Source organism: Symphalangus syndactylus, chromosome 1, assembly GCF_028878055.3.
Source record: "Symphalangus syndactylus isolate Jambi chromosome 1, NHGRI_mSymSyn1-v2.1_pri, whole genome shotgun sequence".
NCBI lineage: Eukaryota > Metazoa > Chordata > Mammalia > Primates > Hylobatidae > Symphalangus > Symphalangus syndactylus.
In genome coordinates this window covers 86,128,906-86,150,675 of record NC_072423.2, presented here as the reverse complement: position 1 = coordinate 86,150,675, position 21,770 = coordinate 86,128,906, and the positions used below count along the sequence as shown (strand labels likewise).

Here is a 21,770-nt window from a genome sequence, read left to right as displayed (position 1 = left end):
GGGAGGCTGAGGCAGGAGAACTACTTGAACCTGGGAGGTGGAGGTTGAGTGAGCCAATATTGCACCACTGCACTCCAGACTGGCCGACAAAGCCACACTCCGTCTCAAAAAAAAAAAAAAAAGAAACCCTGTCTCTACTAAAAATGCAAAATTAGCCTGGTGGGGTAGTGCATGCTTGTAATCCCAGCTACTTGGGAGGCTGAGGCAGGAGAATCACTTGAACCCAGGAGGCAGAGGTTACAGTGAGCCGAGATTGTGCTATTGTACTCAAGTCTGGGCAACAAAAGCGAAACTTCGTCTCAAAAAAAAAGAGCCATAAGAGGTGCTATTAAATCTCAGTTTCATCATTTCCTAACTACAAGACTTTGAACAAGACTTAGCCTCTCTGAATTTACCATATAAATTTATTGTGAAGATTAAATGCCTGCAAAACTCTTAGCAGACTGCCTGTCTATGTTCCCAATGTTAGCTACTGTCATTATTGTTGTCAGAGTTGTCGCAGACAAATAAGCAAGATAGGGGCTGTGAGAAATGGATCGCATGAATAGTCCCCAATTAATGTCTCTTTGCCCTGTCACTTTGTAGTGCTTTTCCAGTCTAACTCTAGGTTTGGTCCTGTGATTTGCTTTGGCTGCAGGACAATGGTAAACAAAAAGAGACTGCCTGTTTGACTCTTTTCATTACAGACTAGCCTGTTGGAAGGACATACAAGACATGTAGAAGAGCCAAGTTGTCCTGGTGTCCTGGCTGAGGCCACAGAAGACCAATCATCCCCTAACCAACCCAACAACTATACCTTACAGATGTATGAATGAGCCCAGGGAAGATCAGCCAGGTTCAGCCCAGATCAGCAAAACCACCTAGTCAACTCTGAAACTTAACATAAAATAACAAAGGGTTGCTGTTTGAAGCCACTAAGTTTAACATGACTTATTATACAGCAATAGCTGGCTGATACAGGAACCATGGGAGCTCTTGTCCTTTAATATTGAAGCAGCTGATATTCAAAGGCAAAGGTGAGGTATGGTGTGATGGCTCATGCCTATAATCCCAGCATTTTGGGAGGCTGTGTTAGGATGATTGCTTGAGCCCAGGAGTTGGAGACCAGCCTAGGCAACATAGTAAGACCCTGTCTTTACAAAAAATTTAAAAATTAGCTGGGCATGGTGGCAAGCCCATGCGGTCCCACCTACATAGGAGGCTGAGGTGGGAGGATTGCTTGAGCTCAGGAGGTTAAGGCTGCAGTGAACCATGATCTCACCACTGTGCTCTAGCCTGGGTGACAGAGCGAGACCCTGCCTAAAAAAAATAAAAATTAAAAAAAAAAAAACAACAAAGACAAAGCAGAGAAAGTCATGGTCTGTCAGGTTTTATTTATAGAGTCCGGTGAACTTGAACTAGAGAAAGCTGCAAAAAGTGGTTTGGAGAGCGTGGCAGGGCCATGGAGAAGGGCTAATAGAAGCAGGTCCCTTGCCCAGACCCTCAGGGAGCCCTTTTGGTGGATAGCAGACACCTGAGGCAGGAGGTGGCAGGGGCCACGTCCAGGCAGGCAGCAGCAGGGCTGCAGCTGAGAGCTGAGGCTGGAGAGGTAGCGCTCGCCCTAACCTGATCCTGCAGGTCTCAGGCCCTGGGGTCATATACTCGCCCCATGAAGACAGGGAACTTGTGCTGCTGGTCCCAGAGCACAAAGAGGAAGGGCTGCCGCACTTCAAAGATCAGCAGGGTGCGGGCCACAGAGATGGCAGAGGCTGCAGCCGCCTCCACCCCAGTCTCTGTCAGTTCCAGCACTGTCTGGTGCTGCATCGCAGAAACCTGAAGATCTGGGTCCTCTGTCAGCCCACACAGGTTAAGGTCATAAGAAAAGTCGAAGAATTCTAGGGCAAAACCGGAGAAAAACAGAGTCAGAGGCCGGCATGACACCCTCAGCTGATGGAGACCTTTGTCCTGAATTCTCTGGGTTCATCCTGAGTCCCAGTGCTCTCTTCCTCTTCCCTTGTTTGCCAGATTACGTACTGTACCCTCTGGCAGTTCGTGGGATCCTCTATTAGTGGGCCCAACACTGCCACTCTCTCTCAAGGTGAGAAGCCTTGCCCCCCATCCCTAAAACAACCCTGAAAAATGATGTCATTGCCTCCTTGTCTCCCAGGACCTTGGAAGTGAGGTAATAGATCAGAGATAGGTCATATATGAAAAAATGAGGTTATATGCAATGCTATGATGCTGTGAAATAATGGGAAAATATGCTATAGGAGCATCTTTAGCTCCAAATATTAGACCATCTAATATTTGGTCTCCGATCCCAGTTCCTGACACAGAGCTACTAGATCCCTTGGAATTTCCTGGGTCATAGGAATGCCTTTTGTGCTAATGAGGCTACTCCTGCCGGCTCGTGGATCGGGGCTGGTCACCAGGAAGACCAAGTGTGATTAGAAGCTTGGAACTTTCAGCCCCTCTATCCATCCTCTGGGGAGAAGAGAGGAGCTGGAGATTGGGTAATAATCAATCATGCCTACATGATGACACCTCCTAAAGTACAGGGTTCTGAGAGTTTCTGGTTGGTGAACACATACATGTGTCCCACAGGATAGACACCAGGACCCTTCTAGATTTTGCCCTATGTATCTCTTCATCTGGCTGTTCATCTGTATCCTTTACTTAATCCTTTATATAATAAACCAGTAAACTTAAGTGTCTCCTGAGTTTTGTCAGCTATTCTAGCAAATGATGAAACCCTAGCAGGGAGTTGTGGGAACCTCCAAATTAGAGCTGGTTGGTCTGATGCACAGGTGACAACCCGGTCTTGTAACTGACATTGGAAACGGGGGAAATTTGATGGGCTTGAGCCCTTAAAATGCACAGGATCTGATGTTATTTCCAGGTAGTGTGTTAGAATTGGATTCAATTGTAGGACACCCAGTTGGTGTCCCCAGAGAACTGGAGAATTGCTTAGAAAACACTCCCACACCTATTTGGTGGCCAGAAGTGTTGAATGAAAATAAAAAAGAGGTTTTCTTCCTACACAGATGACATATACAAGGAAATGGAATCATGTATTAGGTGGTCAAGTTCTCTAACAAGAAATGAAGTGACAGGGCTGGACATGAGCTCAAAGGTTAGAAAATGAGGCTGGTCATGGTGGCTCACACCTGTAATCCCAGCACTTTGGGAAGCCAAGGTGGGCGGATCATTTGAGGCCAGGAGTTCAAGACTAGCCTGGCCAACATGGTGAAACCCCAGCTCTACTAAAAATACAAAAAAATTAGCTGGGCATGGTGGTAGGTGCCTGTAATCCCAGCTACTTGGGAGGCTGAGGTAGGAGAATCGCTTGAACCCAGGAGGTGGAGGTTGCAGTGAGTCAAGATCATGCCACTGCACTCCAGCCTGGGTGACAGAGTGAGGCTCCATCTCAAAAACAAACAAACAAACGAAAAAACAAAGGTTAGAAAATGGAGTCTCTGGGCTGGGTGTGGTGACTCACGCCTGTAATACCAGCACTTTGGGAGGCCGAGATGGGTGGATCACGAGGTCAGGAGATTGCGACCATCCTGGTTAACACAGTGAAACCCCGTCTCTACTAAAAATACAAAAACAAAATTAGCTGGGCATGATGGAGGGCACCTGTAGTCCCAGCTACTCAGGAGGCTAAGGCGGGAGAATGGCATGAACCCAGGAGGCGGATCTTGCAGTGAGCAGAGATCGCACCACTGCACTCCAGCCTGGGTGACAGAGTGAGACTCCGTCCCCCCCCCAAAAAAAAAAAAAGAAAAAAAAGAAAGAAAATGGAGTCTCTGTTGTCTCTTGTAAACTCAGAAGCCTCCAGACCTGCACTTTCAGATAGCTTCTTGCATATCCATGGTGTGGTTGACTGTTTTGAAAAGTGTCTGGGGAAGGAGCATCCATAATTCACTTGGTTACCTGTCCCACTGTTCCACTGCCTATGTCACAAGGAACCACAGAAAAAACTCAGGAGAGCTGGAGACCTTGATCAGTGTTCTGGTTTGCCTCTGACTAGCTCAAGGGTAAATCATGGAATCTTTGGGTAAGTCACATAAAACTTCTGAGCCTCCATTTCCACAATGATCCAATGGGATAATAGCATCTACCCCTCTAACTTGCAGGGTTGCAGGACAAACTGAGATTATGGATGTAAAGAATACTCTAGAGAATGCTAACTACATCTTAGGGATTCCCCCCTTTCTCCTCTGATGGCCTGGGAGTAACCCCAAGCTGCCAGAGCTCACCCAATTTCTCCATGATTGACAGCATATCCTGGCTGGTCGTCACTTTGATGCGGGGTAGTGCTAGGAGAGTGGGCTGGAACTTGGACATCTCCAGCTTCTTCATGATGGCCTTGAAAACAGAAGGGCTGAGAGCCTGTTCCATGTCTTCAAGACGATGTTTCAGGTTCTGGGGTACCAGGATCACCAAACTCAGATTGTGGGAGAGCTGCAGCTGCCCTACCTAGAAAATAAGAGATGCACGTTAACAGTCTTCCCACCGCATCTCTCTCTTGGCCCCACCCTCTGTCACAGGCTATCCTGCAGTCTGCTCCCACAGTCTGTATTTCAAAGAGCAGCAGTCAGACCTAGGCTTCCAGGCTTTACCAAGAAATGGGGATACCAGCTGGGTGAACAGTGCTGATCTAACTCTGTGCTGGGGAGAGGTAGAGGAAGGAGCATGAGTTTCTGATTATACCCTGACTCTACCACTGACGAGCTATGTAATATGGGCAACTGATTTGATTTCTCTGAGCCCTGTTCCCTTCCTTCCAAGTGTGTTGAGCATATAGTATATAGCATGCACATTGAACCGCTGGAGTTATCAGGTCAGCCTCTTTAAAAACTATTGATGGCTCTTCACTGCCTATGAGATTAGGTACAAATCTTAGTATGGCATTCAAGATTGTTCACAGCCTACCTTTCCACTTTGCTATTAGAAGGACTTTTGGCCATGCACGGTGGCTCACGCCTGTAATCCCAGCACTTTGGGAGGCCGAGGTGGGCAGATCACGAGGTCAAGAGATTGAGACCATCCTGGCCACCATGATGAAACCCCATCTCTACTAAAAATACAAAAATTAGCTGGGTGGTGGCACATGCCTGTAATCCCAGCTACTCAGGAGGCTGAGGCAGGAGAATTGCTTGAACCCGGGAGGCGGAGGTTGCAGTGAGCCGAGATCATGCCACTGCACTCCAGCCTGGTGACAGAGTGAGACTCCATCTCAAAAAAAGAAAAAAAAAAAAGAAGAAGGACTTTCAACTGGTGACCAGACAAAAGTATGTGAGAAGTGCAGGGCCCCTGGGTTTAATACGGGGGTTGTCAACTCAGAGTGAATTTGCCTCTCGGTGGACATTTGGTAATGTCTGAAGACATTTTGGTTGTCATAGCTGGCAGGGGGCAAGGAGGATGTGCACACAGTGCTACTGGCTTCTAGTGAGTAGAAGCTAAGAATGATGCTAAATTCTGCAATGCACAGGACAAAGAATTATCTGACCCAATATGTCAATAGTGCCAAGGCTGAGAAACCCTAGTCTAACAGGATATGAGACTGTCATTAAATGGTATTATGATTGAGGCTGAAGGAACAAAAAGAATCTAGGAGAATGCAGAATTCAACTGGGCAATAAAGAAATTAACTGAAAGCAATCAATTGTTGAAACCCGAATAGCCCAGAAGAAGTAGGTTGTAAGCCAATTTCGACTGAAGAGGATGGACATGGGGTCCCTGTTGACATAGGACTCAAGTTGGATATACTCATTTGAGTAGCATGTGCCCTTCAAGTCCTATGTATGAACCTTGAATCTCTGAAGAAAAATTTACCATGTTGTGGTCTTGAATTTTCAAGCCAGTAACCTCGGTTTACCGGAGCTGGTAAATCTCACCCCCTTCCTTGGGTAAATATCCTTAAGTGCCAGGAAGATTTAGAATTTAGTATAGGAATGACAAAAGAAACCAACTTCATCATGTTAAAACCAGGTGTTAAGTTCAGGGTAACCTGTATGTTTGTTATTTAAAATAGTGATTGTAATTTTTAAGAGAATCTGACATGCTAGTTTTATGCTTTTAAGCAAAGTTGTAGGATAATTTCATTAAGTGTGAGAATGATATTGGAATGTTGGCTAGAAGTTAATTCACTCTTCAAATTTAATTTTCAGTTTACAAGTGAGCTTTAGGTGCTAGGATGATATGGCCAAGCAGAGTCGTAATTACAGCCTGTCAGGTATTAGATGTGTTTAAAAAGAAAATCAGCTAGGTGAGGTGGCTCATGCCTGGAATCTCAGCTACTTAAGAGGCTAAGGTGGGAGGATTGCTTCATCCTAAGGAGCTTGAGGTTACAGTAAGCTATGATTGTGTCACTGTACTCCAGACTGGGTGATAGAGTAAGACCTTGTCTGGTAAAACTACATAAATAAATAAAAGAAAAAAGAAAATCGAGCATATTAAATTTTTAAAGGGAGCTTAAAATGCTTATGGGAATACTAATTATGTTTGTAGATAGAAAAAATGGTTTAAAGGAGTTTAATCTGTTCAATATGGCAATTAATTCAAGAACAAATGAGAGTGTTTTTATATAAAAATCATGCTTTTTTGTTTTTTTTTCTGAGACAAGGTCTCACTCTGTCGCTCAGGCTGGAGTGCAGTGGCATGATCTTGGCTCACTGCAACCTTCGCCTCCCGGGTTCAAGCGATTCTTCTGTCCCAGTCTCCCAAGTAGCTGGGATTACAGGCGTGCACCATCATACCCGGCTTATTTTTTGTATTTTTAATGGAGATGGGGTTTCACCATGTTGGCCAAGCTAGTCTCGAACTCCTGACTTCAGGTGATCCACCTGCCTTGGTCTCCCAAAGTGCTGGGATTACAGGCGTGAGCCACTGCACCCGGCCTATTCTTTTTTTGTGTTTTGAGACAGAGTCTTGCTGTGTTGCCCAGGTTGGAGTGCGGTGGCACGATTTTGGCTCACTGTAACCTCTGCCTCCCAGGTTCAAGTGATTCTGTGCCTTAGCATCCTGAGTAGCTGGGATTACAGACATGCGCCACCATGCCTGGCTAATTTTTGTGTTTTCAGTAGAGACAGTTCCACCATGTTGGCCAGGCTGGTCTCAAACTCTTAGCTTCAAGTGATCCACCTGCCTCAGCCTCCTAAAGTGCTGGGATTATAGGCATGAGCCACCACGCCCAGCCAAATCACCCTACTCTTAATGTAGCAAGTTCAGCTTAAAATTAAAAAGCATAAGTAAAATTTTAATTTTGCATTTGTTAGTACATTAAATTAACTATCTGTTTAAAACCTAAGGAACATAAATAGTGGCTTTTGTGCACAAAACTACTCCTCCTCCTTTGGCTTAAAAAAAAAAAAAAAAAAAAAAACTCAGGCTGGGTGCAGTGGCTCACGCCTGTAATGCCAGCACTTTAGGAGGCCGAAGTGGGACGAGCACTTGAGGTCAGGAGTTCATGACCAGCCTGGCCAACATGGTGAAACCCCATCTCTACTAAAAATACAAAAATTAGCTGGGAGTGGTGGCAGGCACCTATAATCCCAGCTACTGGGGAGGCTAAGGCAGGAGAATCGCTTGAACCTGGGAGGCAGAGGTTGCAGAGAGCTGGGATTGTGCCACTGCACTCCAGCCTGGGCAACAGAATGCGACTTTATCTCAAAAGAAAAACAAACAAACAAAACTCATATTGGCTTGGGGAGATAGAAATTACTCTTCATATTATACCTCCTTTGTATTTGAATATTTATTATTGATATTATATGTCCAGAATGCTCACCTTAACCTATCACCTCACCTCAATGGTTACAACAGTCTATTCCCAAGGGATTTTTACAATGATTTTTGGTTTAGAGTTTTGCGTGAAACTTTAAAAACATTTCTAGAGAGGAAATACTTGTTCTTATAATTCAAATAGTTACATTTAAATCTAACTTTTTAAGTTCTTAATTCCTACTTTCTACCTAACATCTATGGCTTTGATTAAATAGCTATTCCAACTGATTTGAAAAAATCTCATATTTATAACTCCCCCGACGTATCTTGAATCTGAACAATGCCCTGGACCTGTCACATATATTCACTCTTCTGTGCCTTATACACGCTATCCTGGTTCTGCTAAATGAGTCATGAATGCTCAAATACATTAGATAGGGATGGATAGACGGGTGGATAAGTAGATGAGTGGATAAATAAGTGAGCAAAGAATGGTCAAAAATAACCTCCTCAGCTAGGCACTGTGGCTCACGCCTGTAATCCCAGCACTTCGGGAGGCTGAGGGTGTGGATCACTTGAGGTCAGGAGTTCGAGACCAGCTTGGCTAACAGAATGAAACCCCGTCTCTACTAAAAATACAAAAACTAGCCAGGTGTGGTGGTGGGCACCTGTAGTCCCAGCTACTTGGGAGGCTGAGGCAGGAGAACTGCTTGAACCCGGGAGGCAGAGATTGCAGTGAGCTGAGATCGTGTCAATGCACTCCAGCTTGAGTGACAGAGTGAGACCCTGTCTCAAGAAAAAACCTCCTCTATGAAGTCTTCCAGCCACTTTTACTAAATGAGTAGCTCCCTTTGGCACCCTCTATTTCATTCATTCATTTATTCAGCAAACATTGAATGAGCACCTATGACAGGCGGCATTGTTCTAGGCACTACAGATACAGAAGGAAACAAGACAGTTTCCTGTATTCAAGTAGAGAGACAGTATCTTAGGGAGACAGACAATATCCTAAGCAAATAAGCAAATAAATGACATAATTTCAGATGGTGATGAGTGTCATGAATATCATAAAACAGCAGTGATATCACAGGGTGAGGAGGAGGCTGCTTTAATGGGGAGAAGACTTCTCCACCAAGGTGACCTCTGAGCTGACACCCAAATGACAAGAAGGAACAAGCTATGTGAGGATCTGAGTGAAGAGGGATCCAGGCAGAAAGAAAAGCTAAAGAAAGCTCCCAATGTGGAACCAAGCCTAGCATGTTCCAAGAACACAGCCTTTGTTTCTTAGCCAGGTACTGAGACATTGTCTCTTACTGTTTTCTATCTCATAGGTCTGTGTTTTGCCATCCTAAAAAGATGGAAATATCTGGTAACTGGGCATGAGATAGCTTACCAATTGGGATCCTCTGGGCTCCATATTCTTTCTTCTCACCCTCCCTACTCATCAAACTAAATTGTTCAATTTCTGCTAATGCACTTAAGCCATTTAACTCATGTGCACACATGCACTTACCACATATACGCATATACAAAGATATACTTATACACGTGTACACATGTATATGTATGCTGTACACAGGTACCCACACTCACACAGGACTTGCTAAGCCACCAGGGTCTTCTGATGAGTTGACTGGAAAAAGAAACAGATGTGTAGAATAGGAACACGACTCACATTTTGCCATTCAATGTAGTAGAGATGCATGAAGAAACTTCAGAATCCTGTTTCCAGCCTAAAATATACAATGTCTGCCTTGGCCAAGGCTAGAGAAAGGAGAAGGAGAAAAGATAGGGTGGAAATACAGATGGAAGGAGTAGAAATGATGAATTTGTAAGCATGTACCCCAAAATGATGGGACCACAGCAGAAAAAAAGTCAGGAGACTCAAGTAGGTTTCAAACAGGAGAAGGAAAGGTTAAGAACTTACCTTGGCTTTCAAAGTTTGGTCAATGAAATGGGCCACAGGGTACTTCTTGCTATTCATCATGGGCACTTTTATAACTGAGTTTTTGAAGTGAAAGGGTTCCATACTGGTTTTCTTGGGATCAAATGTTGTCTTCCACTTGGCTAGAGGGAAGAGGTGGGAGGGTTGCTCTAATGCAGGTAGGAAAAGGATGAAGAGGAGCTAAAAGCCTTGTTAGCAAAGAGTGGGGCAGGGACATTGAGATCCCATTGTAGAACTTGGGGTTAAGTGGGCTTTGAAGCCAGGAGGGGAAGAAGGACCCAGAATGGGAAGACTAACTGGCTAAGGGCGCCCTTACCACTCAGGTAGATAGCATTCAGGAGGACAAGGCGGGTATCGGAGGGCAGGCTGTCTAGCAGCCGGCTTATCTTGTTGTTGGTGTTCTTGGCCACCCAGGTGTTGATGAGCTCCAGGTTGGCATCACTGTTGTTGCTCAGGACTCTGGGGCTGCTGCTGTACAGGGTCCGAGAGGCATTCACAAAGGTGTCCCTTATGGCCAGGTCTGGGGGTATGTTGAGAAAGGGAGGCATGAGTCCCCCGAACACGTCGTTCTTTCCATGAGCAAGATTTGAGAGCTGAGCATGCTTCCTATGGTTCTGTCTGCTCACTTAGTGAATATGGAGTGGTGGAGCACGGTCCAGCCCACTCCTCTTACAGATGTGGTAAATAAGGCCCAAAGAAGGCAAACCCAGAACCAAGAACAAGAGAAGTAGCCCCAAGCCTCTCCTGCCTCAGCTTGCTATGTGACTATGGCTTGGCAAGATAATCTTTTTGAGATATTAAATTCCATTTGCCTAGATTTTCCCTCTTTTCTTCCCTTAATTTGGCATGGAATAGACTCTGCTTCCTGGCCTCAGTGGAAGTTTGTGGCAAAACTTCCTGGCTTTTGCTCTCCAAAAGCCTTCAGTCCACTGGAAAAAAAAAAAAGGCACTTGAAAGATAATTTTTCTAGGACTAAGTAGATTAAAGATATTTTCCCAGCTGGGCATGGTGGCTCACACCTGTAATCTCAGCACTTTGGGAGGCCAAGGTGGGTGGATCACTGGAGGCCAGGAGTTTAAGACCAGCTTGTAATCCCAGCTAGTCGGGAGGCTGAGGCAGGAGAATCACTTGAATCCGGGAGACGGAGGTTGCAGTGAGCTGAGATGGCGCCACTGCATTCCAGCCTGGGCGACAGAGTGAGATTCTGTCTCAAAAAAAAAAAAAAAAAAAGAGATATTTTCCCAGACTTTGCTGATGCCTAAGTACAACATAAGACCAAGAACCTTGCTTGGCACAGCTCCAGGGTGCAGCTAGATGGGGATAGAAGCCCTAATATTGAATGCTGTTACATTTTTTTCACCAGCCTAGCAAGACAGCAGATAAAGCTGACTTACAGCTTTGTAAGTAATAAATAAACGCAACATTTCTTGAACACCTCTGAGCCATGTTTTTCCCACATCTAAAAGAGGGTGTTTTTCAGATGATGGGGTGATAGGTGAGTTTTTTAAATTTAAATTTAATTTTTTTTTTTAGAGGCAGGATCATACTCTGTCACCCAAGCTAGAGTACAGAGGCATAAACATAGCTCACTCTAACTTTGAATTCCTTGGCTCAAGCAATCCTCCTGTCTCAGTTCTTCATAGCTGGAACTACGGGCACACACCACACCCGGATAATTTTAAAAATTTTTTGTAGAGATGAGGTCTGTCTATGTTGCCCAGAAGCTAGCCTCGAAATTCTAGCCTCAAGCAATCCTCCTACCTCAGCCTCTCAGTGTTGGAATTACAGGCACACTGAGCCAGACCTGAGTATTGTTTTTATAGTTAAAAAAAAAAAAAAAAAGCTTAAAAAAAAGTTTTCCTTTTTTTTAAAAAGGGATGTGGGTAGATTAGTTCAATGGTTATCAAACATTTTAAAGCAGCAGAACTACTTTCAAACAAAGGCATGTCTGAAGCCCACAACATAAAATGGGCCCTGGCTGAGGCTGGGTGGGGAGCTCGGAGCCCAGCTGGTCCGTCTCCCTCTCACAGGAAGTGGTGAACCCTTCCCCACCGCTCAGGCTCCCCACACTCCACTCCCACCATGACTCCAGAAACAGCTTTGCAAAGTCCTAGGGCTCTGAGGAACAAAGTCTGAAAACAACTACATTGGATCGTTTTGTAAGTTTATTATTAGTATTATCATTATTCCCCACTTAATAACATAATACATGTAAATGATAACAAATTCACATAACAGAAAAATAAAAAGAATGAGTCCCAAGACTCCTTTGACCCAAAAATGAGCAAAAAATTTTTTTGTCTAATTTATGTCTATAGCTCTCTAGCCCTCTAGCCCTATATATTAATGAATGCATATGGGTATTCTTATTCTTCTTCTTCTTTTTTTTTTTTTGAGACAGAGTCTCCGTCTGTCACCCAGGCTGGAATGCAGTGGTGCGATCTCGGCTGACTGCAACCTCTGTCTCTCGGGTTGAAGTTATTCTCCTACTGGGACTACAGGCATGTGCCACCATGCCTGGCTAATTTTTGTATTTTTAGCACAGACAGGGTTTCCTCGTGTTGGCCAGGCTGGTCTTGAACTCCTGACCTCAAGTGATCCACCCACCTCAGCCTCCCAAAGTGCTGGGATTACAGGCGTGAGACACTGCGCCTGGCCTGCTCACCCTATTTTTTTTTTTTTTGAGATGGAGTCTCGCTCTGTTGCCCAGGCTGGAGCGCAGTGGCGCAATCACGGCTCACTGCAAGCTCCGCCTCCCGGGTTCACGCCATTCTCCTGCCTCAGCCTCCCAACTAGCTGGAACTACAAGCGCCCGCCACCATGCCTGGCTAATTTTTGTATTTTTTTAGTAGAGACGGGATTTCACCTTGTTAGCCAGGATGGTCTCGATCTCCTGACCTCATGATCTGCCCACCTCGGCCTCCCAAAGTGCTGGGATTACAGGCATGAGCCACCGCGCCCGGACTTTTTTTTTTTTGAGATGGAGTCTTGCTCTGTCGTCCAGGCTGGTGTGCAGTGGCGCAATCTTGGCTCACTGCAACCTCCACCTCCCAGGTTCAAGCGATTCTCCTGCCTCAGCCTCCTGAGTAGCTGGGATTACAGGTGCACACCACCATGCCCTGGTAATTTTTTGTATTTTCAGTAGAGACGGGGTTTCACTATGTTGGCCAGACGGGTCTCAAACTCCTGACCTCGTGAATCACCTGCCTCGGCCTGCCAAAGTGTTGGGATTACATGTGTGAGTCACTGCGCCTGGACTTTTTTTCTTTCTTCCTTTTTTTTTTTGAGAGAGAGTTTTGCTCTTTCACTCAGGCTGGAATGAAGTGGCATGATCTCGGCTCACTGCAACCTTCACTCTCTTCGGTTCAAGCAATTCTCCTGCCTCAGCCTCCTGAGTAGCTGGGATTATTGGCGCCTGCCACCATGCTAGGCTAATTTTTGTATTTTTAATAGAGACAGGGTTTTGCCATGTTGGCGAGGCTGGTCTTGAACTCCTGACCTCAGGTGATCCACCCACCTCGGCCTCCTAAAGTGCTGGGATTACAGCTGTGAGCCACCATGCCCAGCCATACCCTCAACTTTTTTTTTTTTAATAGAGACGGGTTTCGCCATGTTGCCCAGGCTGGTCTTGAAGGCCTTGGCCTCCCAAAGTCCTAGCATACCTTGAACTCCTTGAACTTACAGATGAGAGCCACCATGCCCGGCCCAGCTTTCTGCTTCTTAATCTTTTGAGGTAGATAGCATCATCGCTATTTTACCATACTTGCCTGGTTCTTTTTATTCTAAAGCAGTTGATGAATGCCAGAGACCTGCCTAAGGTCTCACTAGAAGAACAATCCAGTTCCTGGAGTGACCTGATGCTCCTGCCAAGGTCTTCACCTGCTCTGCAGTCCATCCCTGATACTGTAGCTCCAATATTCCCTCTGTCCTTTCTTTCCCCAGCACTGGGTCCCCCTTCAGAGTCCTCTCAGGACCCTCCTCTGCAGACACTGCCACTTCCTGGGCACTCACCTGGGCTGTGGAAGATCTGAGAGACTGAAGTGACACCTTTGGTCGTGAAGCCCTTCAGGGCCTGGTGGACACAGGTGAAGTCCTTGGGGTAGGAGAGGACGCTCTCCAGGTTTGTTTTGGTGTTCTCTCCAGCCCCTGCAACAAAGGGCAGAGACGAAAGATACTTGCAGGATGAGTCGGGGGCCTTCCTTGGGAGTGAGGGTTGGGGACCAGGCTGGAATGGAGGGTATTCTCTGCTTTGGAGGGGATCACAGATCATCTGAGCTGGAAGTGTTCTCTCTCTCTCTCTTTTTTTGTTTTTTTTTGAGACAGAGTCTTGTTCTGTTGCCCAGGCTGGAATGCAGTGGTGCAATCTCAGCTCACTTGAATCTCTGGGTTCAAGCAATCCTCCCACCTCTGCCTCCCAAGTAGCTGGGACAATAGGCATGCACCATTATACTTGGCTAATTTTTGCATTTTTAGTAGAGATGGGGTTTCAACATGTTGGCCAGGCTGGTCTTGAACTCCTGCCTTGGCCTCCCAAAGTGCCAGGATTACAGGTATGAGTTACCGTGCCCAGCCAAGAAAGATTCTGTAGCCTTTTTAGAATTCTCTCTGGGGAGTAATAGCTCTCTCCCCACTGCTTGTAGTAATTTGTTTGTGCCATTCCTAGGGTAATTACCCAATGGGACTTGACAGTAATCCCTCAAGATGGCAGAGGATTTACATTTTTTTGACCTCCCGTTAAGTCAGACACTAGACGACTATCTGTTTTGTTTTTTTTTTGTTTTTTTTTTTTTGAGACAGAGTCTCACTCAGTCTTCCCAGGCTGGAGTGCAGTGGCATGATTTTGGCTCACTGCAACCTCCACCTCCTATGTTCAAGTGATTCTCCTGCCTCAGCCTCCTGAGTAGCTGGGGTTACATGTGTGCACCACCACGCCTAGCTAATTTTTTTATTTTTTAGTAGAGACGGGGTTTCACCATGTTAGTCAGGCTGGTCCCAAACTCCCGACCTCATGATCTGCTCGCCTCAGCCTCCCAAAGTGCTGGGATTACAGGTGTGAGCCACCACGCCCGGCCTGGCTTTCTGCTTCTTAATCTTTTGAGGTAGATAGCATCATCACTATTTTACACAAGAGGACTCAAGGCTCAGAGAGGTTAAAGTGATCTGCCCAAGGTCACAGAGCTAGAAGGCAGTACTAACCACATCTACTCTAGGTCTATCTCTGATGATTTTTTTTTTTTTTTTTTGAGACAGAGTCTCGCTCTGTCACCCAGACTGGAGTGCAGTGGTGCGGTCTCGGCTCACTGCAACCTCCGCCTCCCGGGTTCAAGCGATTCTCCTGCCTCAGCTGCCCAAGTAGGTGGAATTACAGGCATGCACCACCACTCCCTGATAATTTTTGTATTTTTAGTAGAGACAGGGTTTCACCATGTTGGCCAGGCTGGTCTTGAACTCCTGACCTCAGGTGATCCACCCGCCCTTGGCCTCCCAAAGTGCTGGGATTACAGGCGTGAGCCATGGCACCTGATTTCATCTTTCTTATCACCTCTCCTTGCCATGAAACATGGTTAGTGGCTGGGACCTTGTTTTATATGTTCTTGTGTAGTCACAGGGTTTTACAAGCAATCGTGCCTATTACATCATTGTGAAATGATGGAATGTTCAAGAATGAAAAGATACATCCCTCTACCCCACCCCCAATATATAATAGCCCATTTTTACAGCTTCTTCCCAGAGGCATGGCTTTGTAAGTGTCTTGGTTGGTGACTCTTATGGGAGTGTCCAACAAATGACCTGGAGAGAATTCAAGCAGGGTCTTACCGAGCAGGACCTGGGTGAGGAGGCTGGCAATGCTGAATGGGGAAAAGGCCATGTTGGTCTCCACCTTCTTCATTGCTGAGAAGGCATGGTAGAGCTTCAGGGAGAAATCTACTAAAGCATCCCCCAACATGGCCTCTGTTGAATGACTCTCCAAGTCAGAGCAGAGAGTAACAGGTCCTGGGCAGAAGGGCCCAGTAGTGGGCTGGGTAGGAGAATCTGTGGGGAGCTGGGTAGTTGGTTGGGTGGGTTGGATGGTGGGTTGTGTGGTGGGTTCATCAGTGGTATTAGCTGTTATTTTGGTGGCTGAATTGGTTGTTGAGTTGGTTGTCGGCAAGCTGGAAACCTCCAGGACGGGTTCAACGAATAGCATCTTGGAGACATCTGTCGTTGCGATCTTCTCTTCGCCTCTGTCTCGCAAACTCTCTGGATCCCGGGAGCTGGAGCTGGTAGCATCTGGATTTGAGGAGGCTCTATCCTGTGGTTCAAGAAACTGAGTTTCATTTTTTTCTTACTACGAGGCACAGTCCTCCAAAATACTCAAAGCAGGAAGAGAAGGTGTGGATGTGGAAAATGTCCTGTACAAGAGAGTAATTTCTGACAGTGTGGCAGGTGAGCAACCTGTCTTGGAACCACCACTACTAATTCCTCAGAGAAGGGGCAATACAGGGTGAGGGTGGGGGTGCACAGGAATGTGCTCTGCAGAAGATAAGTGGTAGTCAGGGACTCTGTAATCTCTGACCAATTACTGCCCTGTAGGAAGTTGTTTTCCAAACAGTGAAGCTGAGTGTTGTCATTTATCTATGTTCTTGCAATTTCCTGTAAATATCTACCTGTTGGACTCACTTGTTTGGCTAGTACAGACATTTGAACTTGTGCTCCTTGATTTAGAACAGTAAATTTTCAAACTGTGGGTTGCAACCCATTAGTGGGTGTGGAAAAACAATACACATTAGAAAGGGAACGAAGAAAGGGAAGGAGGAAAGAAGGGAGGCAGGAAGGGAGGGAGAGAGAAGTAGTATAGGCCAGTGGCTCTGAAACAATTTTGACTCCCAGGGGATATCTGGCAGCGTCCGGAGACATTTTTGATTATCATAGGGAGACAGCAGGGAAGATGCTACCAGAATCTAGTGTGTAGAGGCTAGAGATACTGCAAAACATCCTAAGATGCACAGGGTAGCCCCTCAGCAATGAATTATCCAGCCCCAATGTCAACAGATCCTCTGCTGAGAAACCACGCATGAGCCCCATTTCACAGGTAGAGAAACTCATGCTGACGCATATTAACTAGTCCAGGATCTCACAGAAATGGGAGAAACAGCTAGGGATCAAAACAAGGTCTCTGATTCCAAACTCCCTGCTCATAACTACATCATCTGCTGAGTATGTGATGCCAACTTGCACGTGCACACACACACACACACACACACGCACATACACACACCCCTACCTACCTTTCTTCTGGGATCCCGCACTTCTTAGCCTTATTTCTAGTCCATGACCTCCCAGACCACTGGGACCTCTCACTGCTATTGACCCCCACCCAGACCCAGGTATGTTTGCTACCATTCTTCTCTGTATTCACAGGCCCTAGCCTGGGACCACCGTCTGTGTCACAGCAGCCAAACCTCTCCTCCCCACAGCTCTTTTCTACAGCAAACTCTTGCTTTGATATCACAAAATGCTTCCCATCTTCTTGCCCTATGTAATCCTTCTGCCAAGCCTGCTTGGTGGACAGGCTGGGATCTGTTTATTCAACATTTTATAAATCAGGAGGAGTAAGCTGGGAAAAGTGACTTCCTCAGGACCACGCAGCGCAGCTAAGATTAGAACTTGAATCTGTCTGAGTCCTGAGCTCTTTCCACCAACTACGAGTGCGTGTGCAAGGATCACACTCGTTGATCCCAAGAGGAGCTCTCCTCATTCCCCGGAGCCTGAAGGGTTAATCCTCAGCCACCGCCCGCACCCCGCACCATCCCTCCTTCCGTCTCCACCCCCGTCCCCCATCCCACAAGGGACCACATACCCCAGCCAGCAGCAGCAGCAGGAGGGTCAGCAGGGTCAGCCTGGAGGCCATCTGGGCGGCGACGTCAGCAGACCTGCGGAGCCAGCCAGCATCGGAGCCAGCTCCGAGCCTGGGAGCCCAAGGGCCCCCACCCCGCCCGAGGCCCGCCCCCATTCCGTCCCAGGCCCCAGTCCCTTTTAGCGAATTCCCTCCTCCTCCCTCTTGGGGCCACCTTCTCCCTGGCTCCTCCCTCTGTTTTGTTTTCCCCAAACCGCTTCCTTTTCCCGGCACCGGCTGGCCCTTCCTCGCCCCGCGGGCCCGGGTCTCCGTCCATCTGTTCAGTCGGAGGGGAGGTGGTGAGGGGGGAGGGGGTCCTGCTTTAACCAAACAATGAGGCCACAGGCGTGGGAGAGGGGAGGTCCTGGGGGGCTGAGCACAACAGGCCTGAGGCGGGAGGGGCTGGGGTAGGAGGAGGCAGAAGTCCCAGGTGGAAGCAAGCCTATAGAGACCCCCGAGATCAAGGCGGGCAGGAAGGCCGGGGGTGAGGAGACCCCCTCCCTAGACCTCTTCACTCCATGCTTTCCACCCTACTCCCCACCCCTGCCCAGCACCGAACCTACTCCAAACTCCTGGTCACCAGGCAGCTCCAGTGCAGACTGAGTAGAGAGTCCCCCAGGGTCAGGGAGGGTGGGGTGCGGGGGGGCAGTCTTAGCTATTGGCTGGCCCAGGACACTGCCCAGTTACAAATTAAGGAAGATTGATCGCTGGTGTGAGTTCCTGTAAATCAGGATGGGACGGGATGGGACTGATCGCTTGGTCTTCTTTGTGGGCCAGGCCAGGAATTTAGCCCAAATCCTCTGGTAGGTGGGGTGAACGGGGAAGCTTGGGTGCAGTTCTCAGCTTTACACAACCAAAGCTTCCCCCGCGTCTTCATGAGTAACAATAAAAACAGCATGTACACAAAATGTGCTCCGCAGTTTTTAAAGGAATGAACTTTTTGGAAATTGATCATCTCCGTTATTCCTCAAAGTAACCCTTTGTGCCCCATTGTACCCATTTGATAGTTAAGATACTGAGCCTTAGAGCAGTGGAATGTCGGGCCCTGATCACCCTCATTTGGAGAAGTATTCTGAAGCCTAATCCCTGCTCCCATCTCCCCTGTGCCCTGAAGGTGTTCTGCCATTTTTGCTCGAAGAGACCCATAATCAGTAGTTCCTTGTATAACAGACAAGGAATGTGAGGCACCCAGCTCAGCAAGCATTCACCGTAATTAAAAAAAAAAAAAAAAAAAAAAAACTAGCCGGGCACGGTGGCTCATGCCTGTAATCCCAGCACTTTGGGAGGCCGAGGTGGGTGGATCACCTGAAGTCAGGAGTTTGAGACCACCCTGGCCAACATGGGGAAACCCCGTTTCTTCTAAAAGTACAAAAATTAACCGGGCAGGGCATGCGCGTGCACATGTAGTCCCAGCTACTAGGGAGGCTGAGGCACAGAGAATCACTTGAGTCTGGGAGGTGGAGGTTGCAGTGAGCTAAAATTGCACCACTGCACTCCAGCCTGGGTGACAGAGCAAGATTGTCTCAAAAAACAAATAACTAAATAAATAAATATTTAAAAACTTGAAAGCTGGGGTGTATGTGTTTGTGAATAGGGCTCCACAATAGACCTGGCTGGCTGTGTGAGCCAGCAAGTTGCTTTCCCCCCTGACATCTAGCTGTCCTCTAAGGATTGCCAGATAAAACACAGGAAGTAGGCAGTCCTGGTGGTTCATACCTGTAATCCCAGCCCTTTAGGAGACTGAGGCAGGAGGATCCCTTAAGCCCAGGAGTTCGAGGCTGCAGTTAGCATTGATCATGCCACTGCACTCTAGCCTGGGCAACAGAGTAAGACGCTTGCTGTCTCAAAAACAAACAAACAAACAAACAAACAAACAAAAAACTTACATTGGGATATACTTATGGTAAAAATGCTTACATTGGAATATACTTATGGTAAAAAAATTTTTTTTGTCGTTGTTGTGTATCTGAAATTCAAATATAATTGGCATTTTGTATTTTTGCTAAATCTGATAACTCTGCCTCATCTGCAAAACAAAGAGGTTGTCTCTGATGACCTAATATAGCTATCATGTTCCATCATCATCTCACTGCAGGCCTATCCTCTGGCTGTGTTTGGAGCATTCAGGAAAGTTTGCTGCTAGCACCAGAACTACTACTCTAAGGGACTGACCAAGGACAGAAACAGGGAGAATATTTGTGTGTCTCCTCGGGGGTCCTTGGACAAGATCCAGAAAGAGTCTTCCCCAGCTTTGTGCTTTATTCTCTGAAGCCATTTGGGAACCTCCTAAGCCATGGGAAAGTTATATAACATCAGAGCCATCGTTTAAACAGCTGTGCACAAAACAACACTTCTCCATCCCCAGTGCTCAAGCTGGTGGGCTCAAAGGGACTATGAGCTTGTGGATTCTGGGAAATGGGTCAGCCAAAGGAAAAGAAGGTGGTGGAAAGCAACCTAATTCACTGAGTGCTCACCATGCGTTTACATTCATCCTCTCACTAATTCTCATCACCTATGAAGTAGGTGCTACATTAATCCCATCCTAAACAAGTTAAAATGAGGCTCAGAGAAATTTACTGATCTACCTAATATCACAAAGCCAGTAAGTGACAGAGCCAGGATGTGGACCAGGTCTGTTTGACCCCACAATTCTTTATTAACCCTTACAAATTATTGACACACACCAGGGGCTAACCTGAAGCAGACAGCAAAGGGAATATTCTGGGTCCAGCTGCAAGAGTACGATGCTTTGTGGGCCAAAGTTCCAGGGTGAAAAAGCCCCAGTGGAGAGGTTTTCCCAGCTCGTGGGTCTACCTCCTTCAGCCATCTATAATAGCTCTCTGGCCAAAGCCATTCCTGCACTCTGGACATTTTAAGGATGTCTGCTTTGTGAAGTCTCCCCTGCCTGCTGAAGCTGGAGCTGAAACGGACTTAATCAGGATGTTTGCGGAATTTCTCCCTAGTGTGGGTGTTGAGATATTCAATCAGTGTAAGGTTGTGAATTCAGTCCTTTACCCACTGGGAGCAGGTCTAGGATTTCTCTGTAACAAGGACCTTTCCTTCTGGTGACTGAGGAGAGTTGAACCCCCAGAAGCCCTCTTCCATCATGTTGTAGGTGCACATGGCTTCTCTCCCCTGTGAATTTCTTGATGTTGAACAAGTTTCAAGTTCTCACTAAAGCTCTTCCTGTACTCAGAGCATTTTTATCAGGTTTTTCTCCTAGGTGAGTCCTCTAACACTGAAGGTACAAGTTGCTGTGGTTGAACTCTCTCACATTATAGAGTGTGAAAAACTAAACACCTTTAGTTTTCCTTCTTAAGAAAAATTTTTTGGCTGGGCGTGATGGCTCCTGCCTGTAATCCAGCACTTTGGGAGGCTGAGGTGGGCAGATCACTTGAGGTCAGGAGTTCAAGATCAACCTGACCAGCATAGCAAAACCCCATCTCTACTAAAAATACAAAAATTAGCCAGGCATGCTGGTGCACAACTGTAGTCCCAGCTACTTGGGAGGCTGAGGTGGGAGGATTGCTTGAATCCAGGAGGTGGAGGTTGCAGTGGGCCAAGATCGTGCCACTGCACTCCAGCCTGGGCGACAGAGTGAGACTGTCTCAAAAAAAAAAAAAAAAAGAAAAAAGAAAAATTATCCAAAATTTGGAAACAGGGCAAAAGAATTCTGAGAAATCAGGGTCACTCCATTCTTGGGACACAGAAAATGCTTGGACGGACTATTTTCTCAACTCTCCCACAGATAGTACACAACTAGCACCACTCTAGTTTCAGAGGAGAGAAGTTGATTGGTTATCAACAAAGAATGCGCTGGGCAAATTAGGGTTCAGTCCTTTCTTTGGAATCTTGGTTGAGAAATGCTATTCTAGAGGAATAGAATTTTCTCCTTCTTATTTTTCTAGATTAGGGCTCAGAGTTTGTAATGTCAGATGTTGACCTGTCAAAAATGGATAAGATGCAAAGGGTTTTTGTCTGGTAGAGATGTGAATGAGATGATAATGATAACCCCAAAGGTAATGGTCTTGATGCAGGGCAGGTGAGCCCCAAAGTGGGGCTTAGCTGGTGAGGGTTCTTAGCTTTGGCCAGGAAAAAATTCGAGGGCAAGCCGGAGGTAGAAGAAAACAGTTTTATTGAAGAGGCAGTGTTACAGCTCGGTGACTGCTCCTGCAAAGGAGGGGTATTCTGTAGGCAGAGAGTAGCAGCAGCTCAGGGCAGTTTTGCAGTCATATTTAT

General features: G+C 46.6%; 1 protein-coding gene across 4 annotated transcripts; it reads right to left on the bottom strand.

The window, feature by feature from the left end:
- Positions 1–1,353: 1,353 nt before the first annotated feature.
- Positions 1,354–18,153, bottom strand: SERPING1 (serpin family G member 1). Of its 4 annotated transcripts, none has more exons than XM_055295654.2 (8): positions 18,095–18,153; positions 17,496–17,568; positions 15,473–15,947; positions 13,667–13,801; positions 9,972–10,175; positions 9,638–9,777; positions 4,242–4,461; positions 1,354–1,874 (listed from the first exon to the last, which is right to left on the bottom strand). In XM_055295654.2, the coding sequence occupies exons 2-8, from the start codon at positions 17,544–17,546 to the stop codon at positions 1,621–1,623; spliced, it is 1,479 nt and encodes a 492-aa protein (XP_055151629.1). In that variant the 5' UTR covers positions 17,547–17,568; positions 18,095–18,153; the 3' UTR covers positions 1,354–1,620. The 4 variants fall into 4 exon arrangements, with proteins under 4 accessions (XP_055151629.1, XP_055152336.1, XP_055150796.1 ...); XM_055296361.2 differs by lacking the exon at positions 18,095–18,153 and adding an exon at positions 17,707–17,805; XM_055294821.2 differs by lacking the exon at positions 18,095–18,153 and having other exon boundaries at positions 17,496–17,723.
- Positions 18,154–21,770: the final 3,617 nt, after the last annotated feature.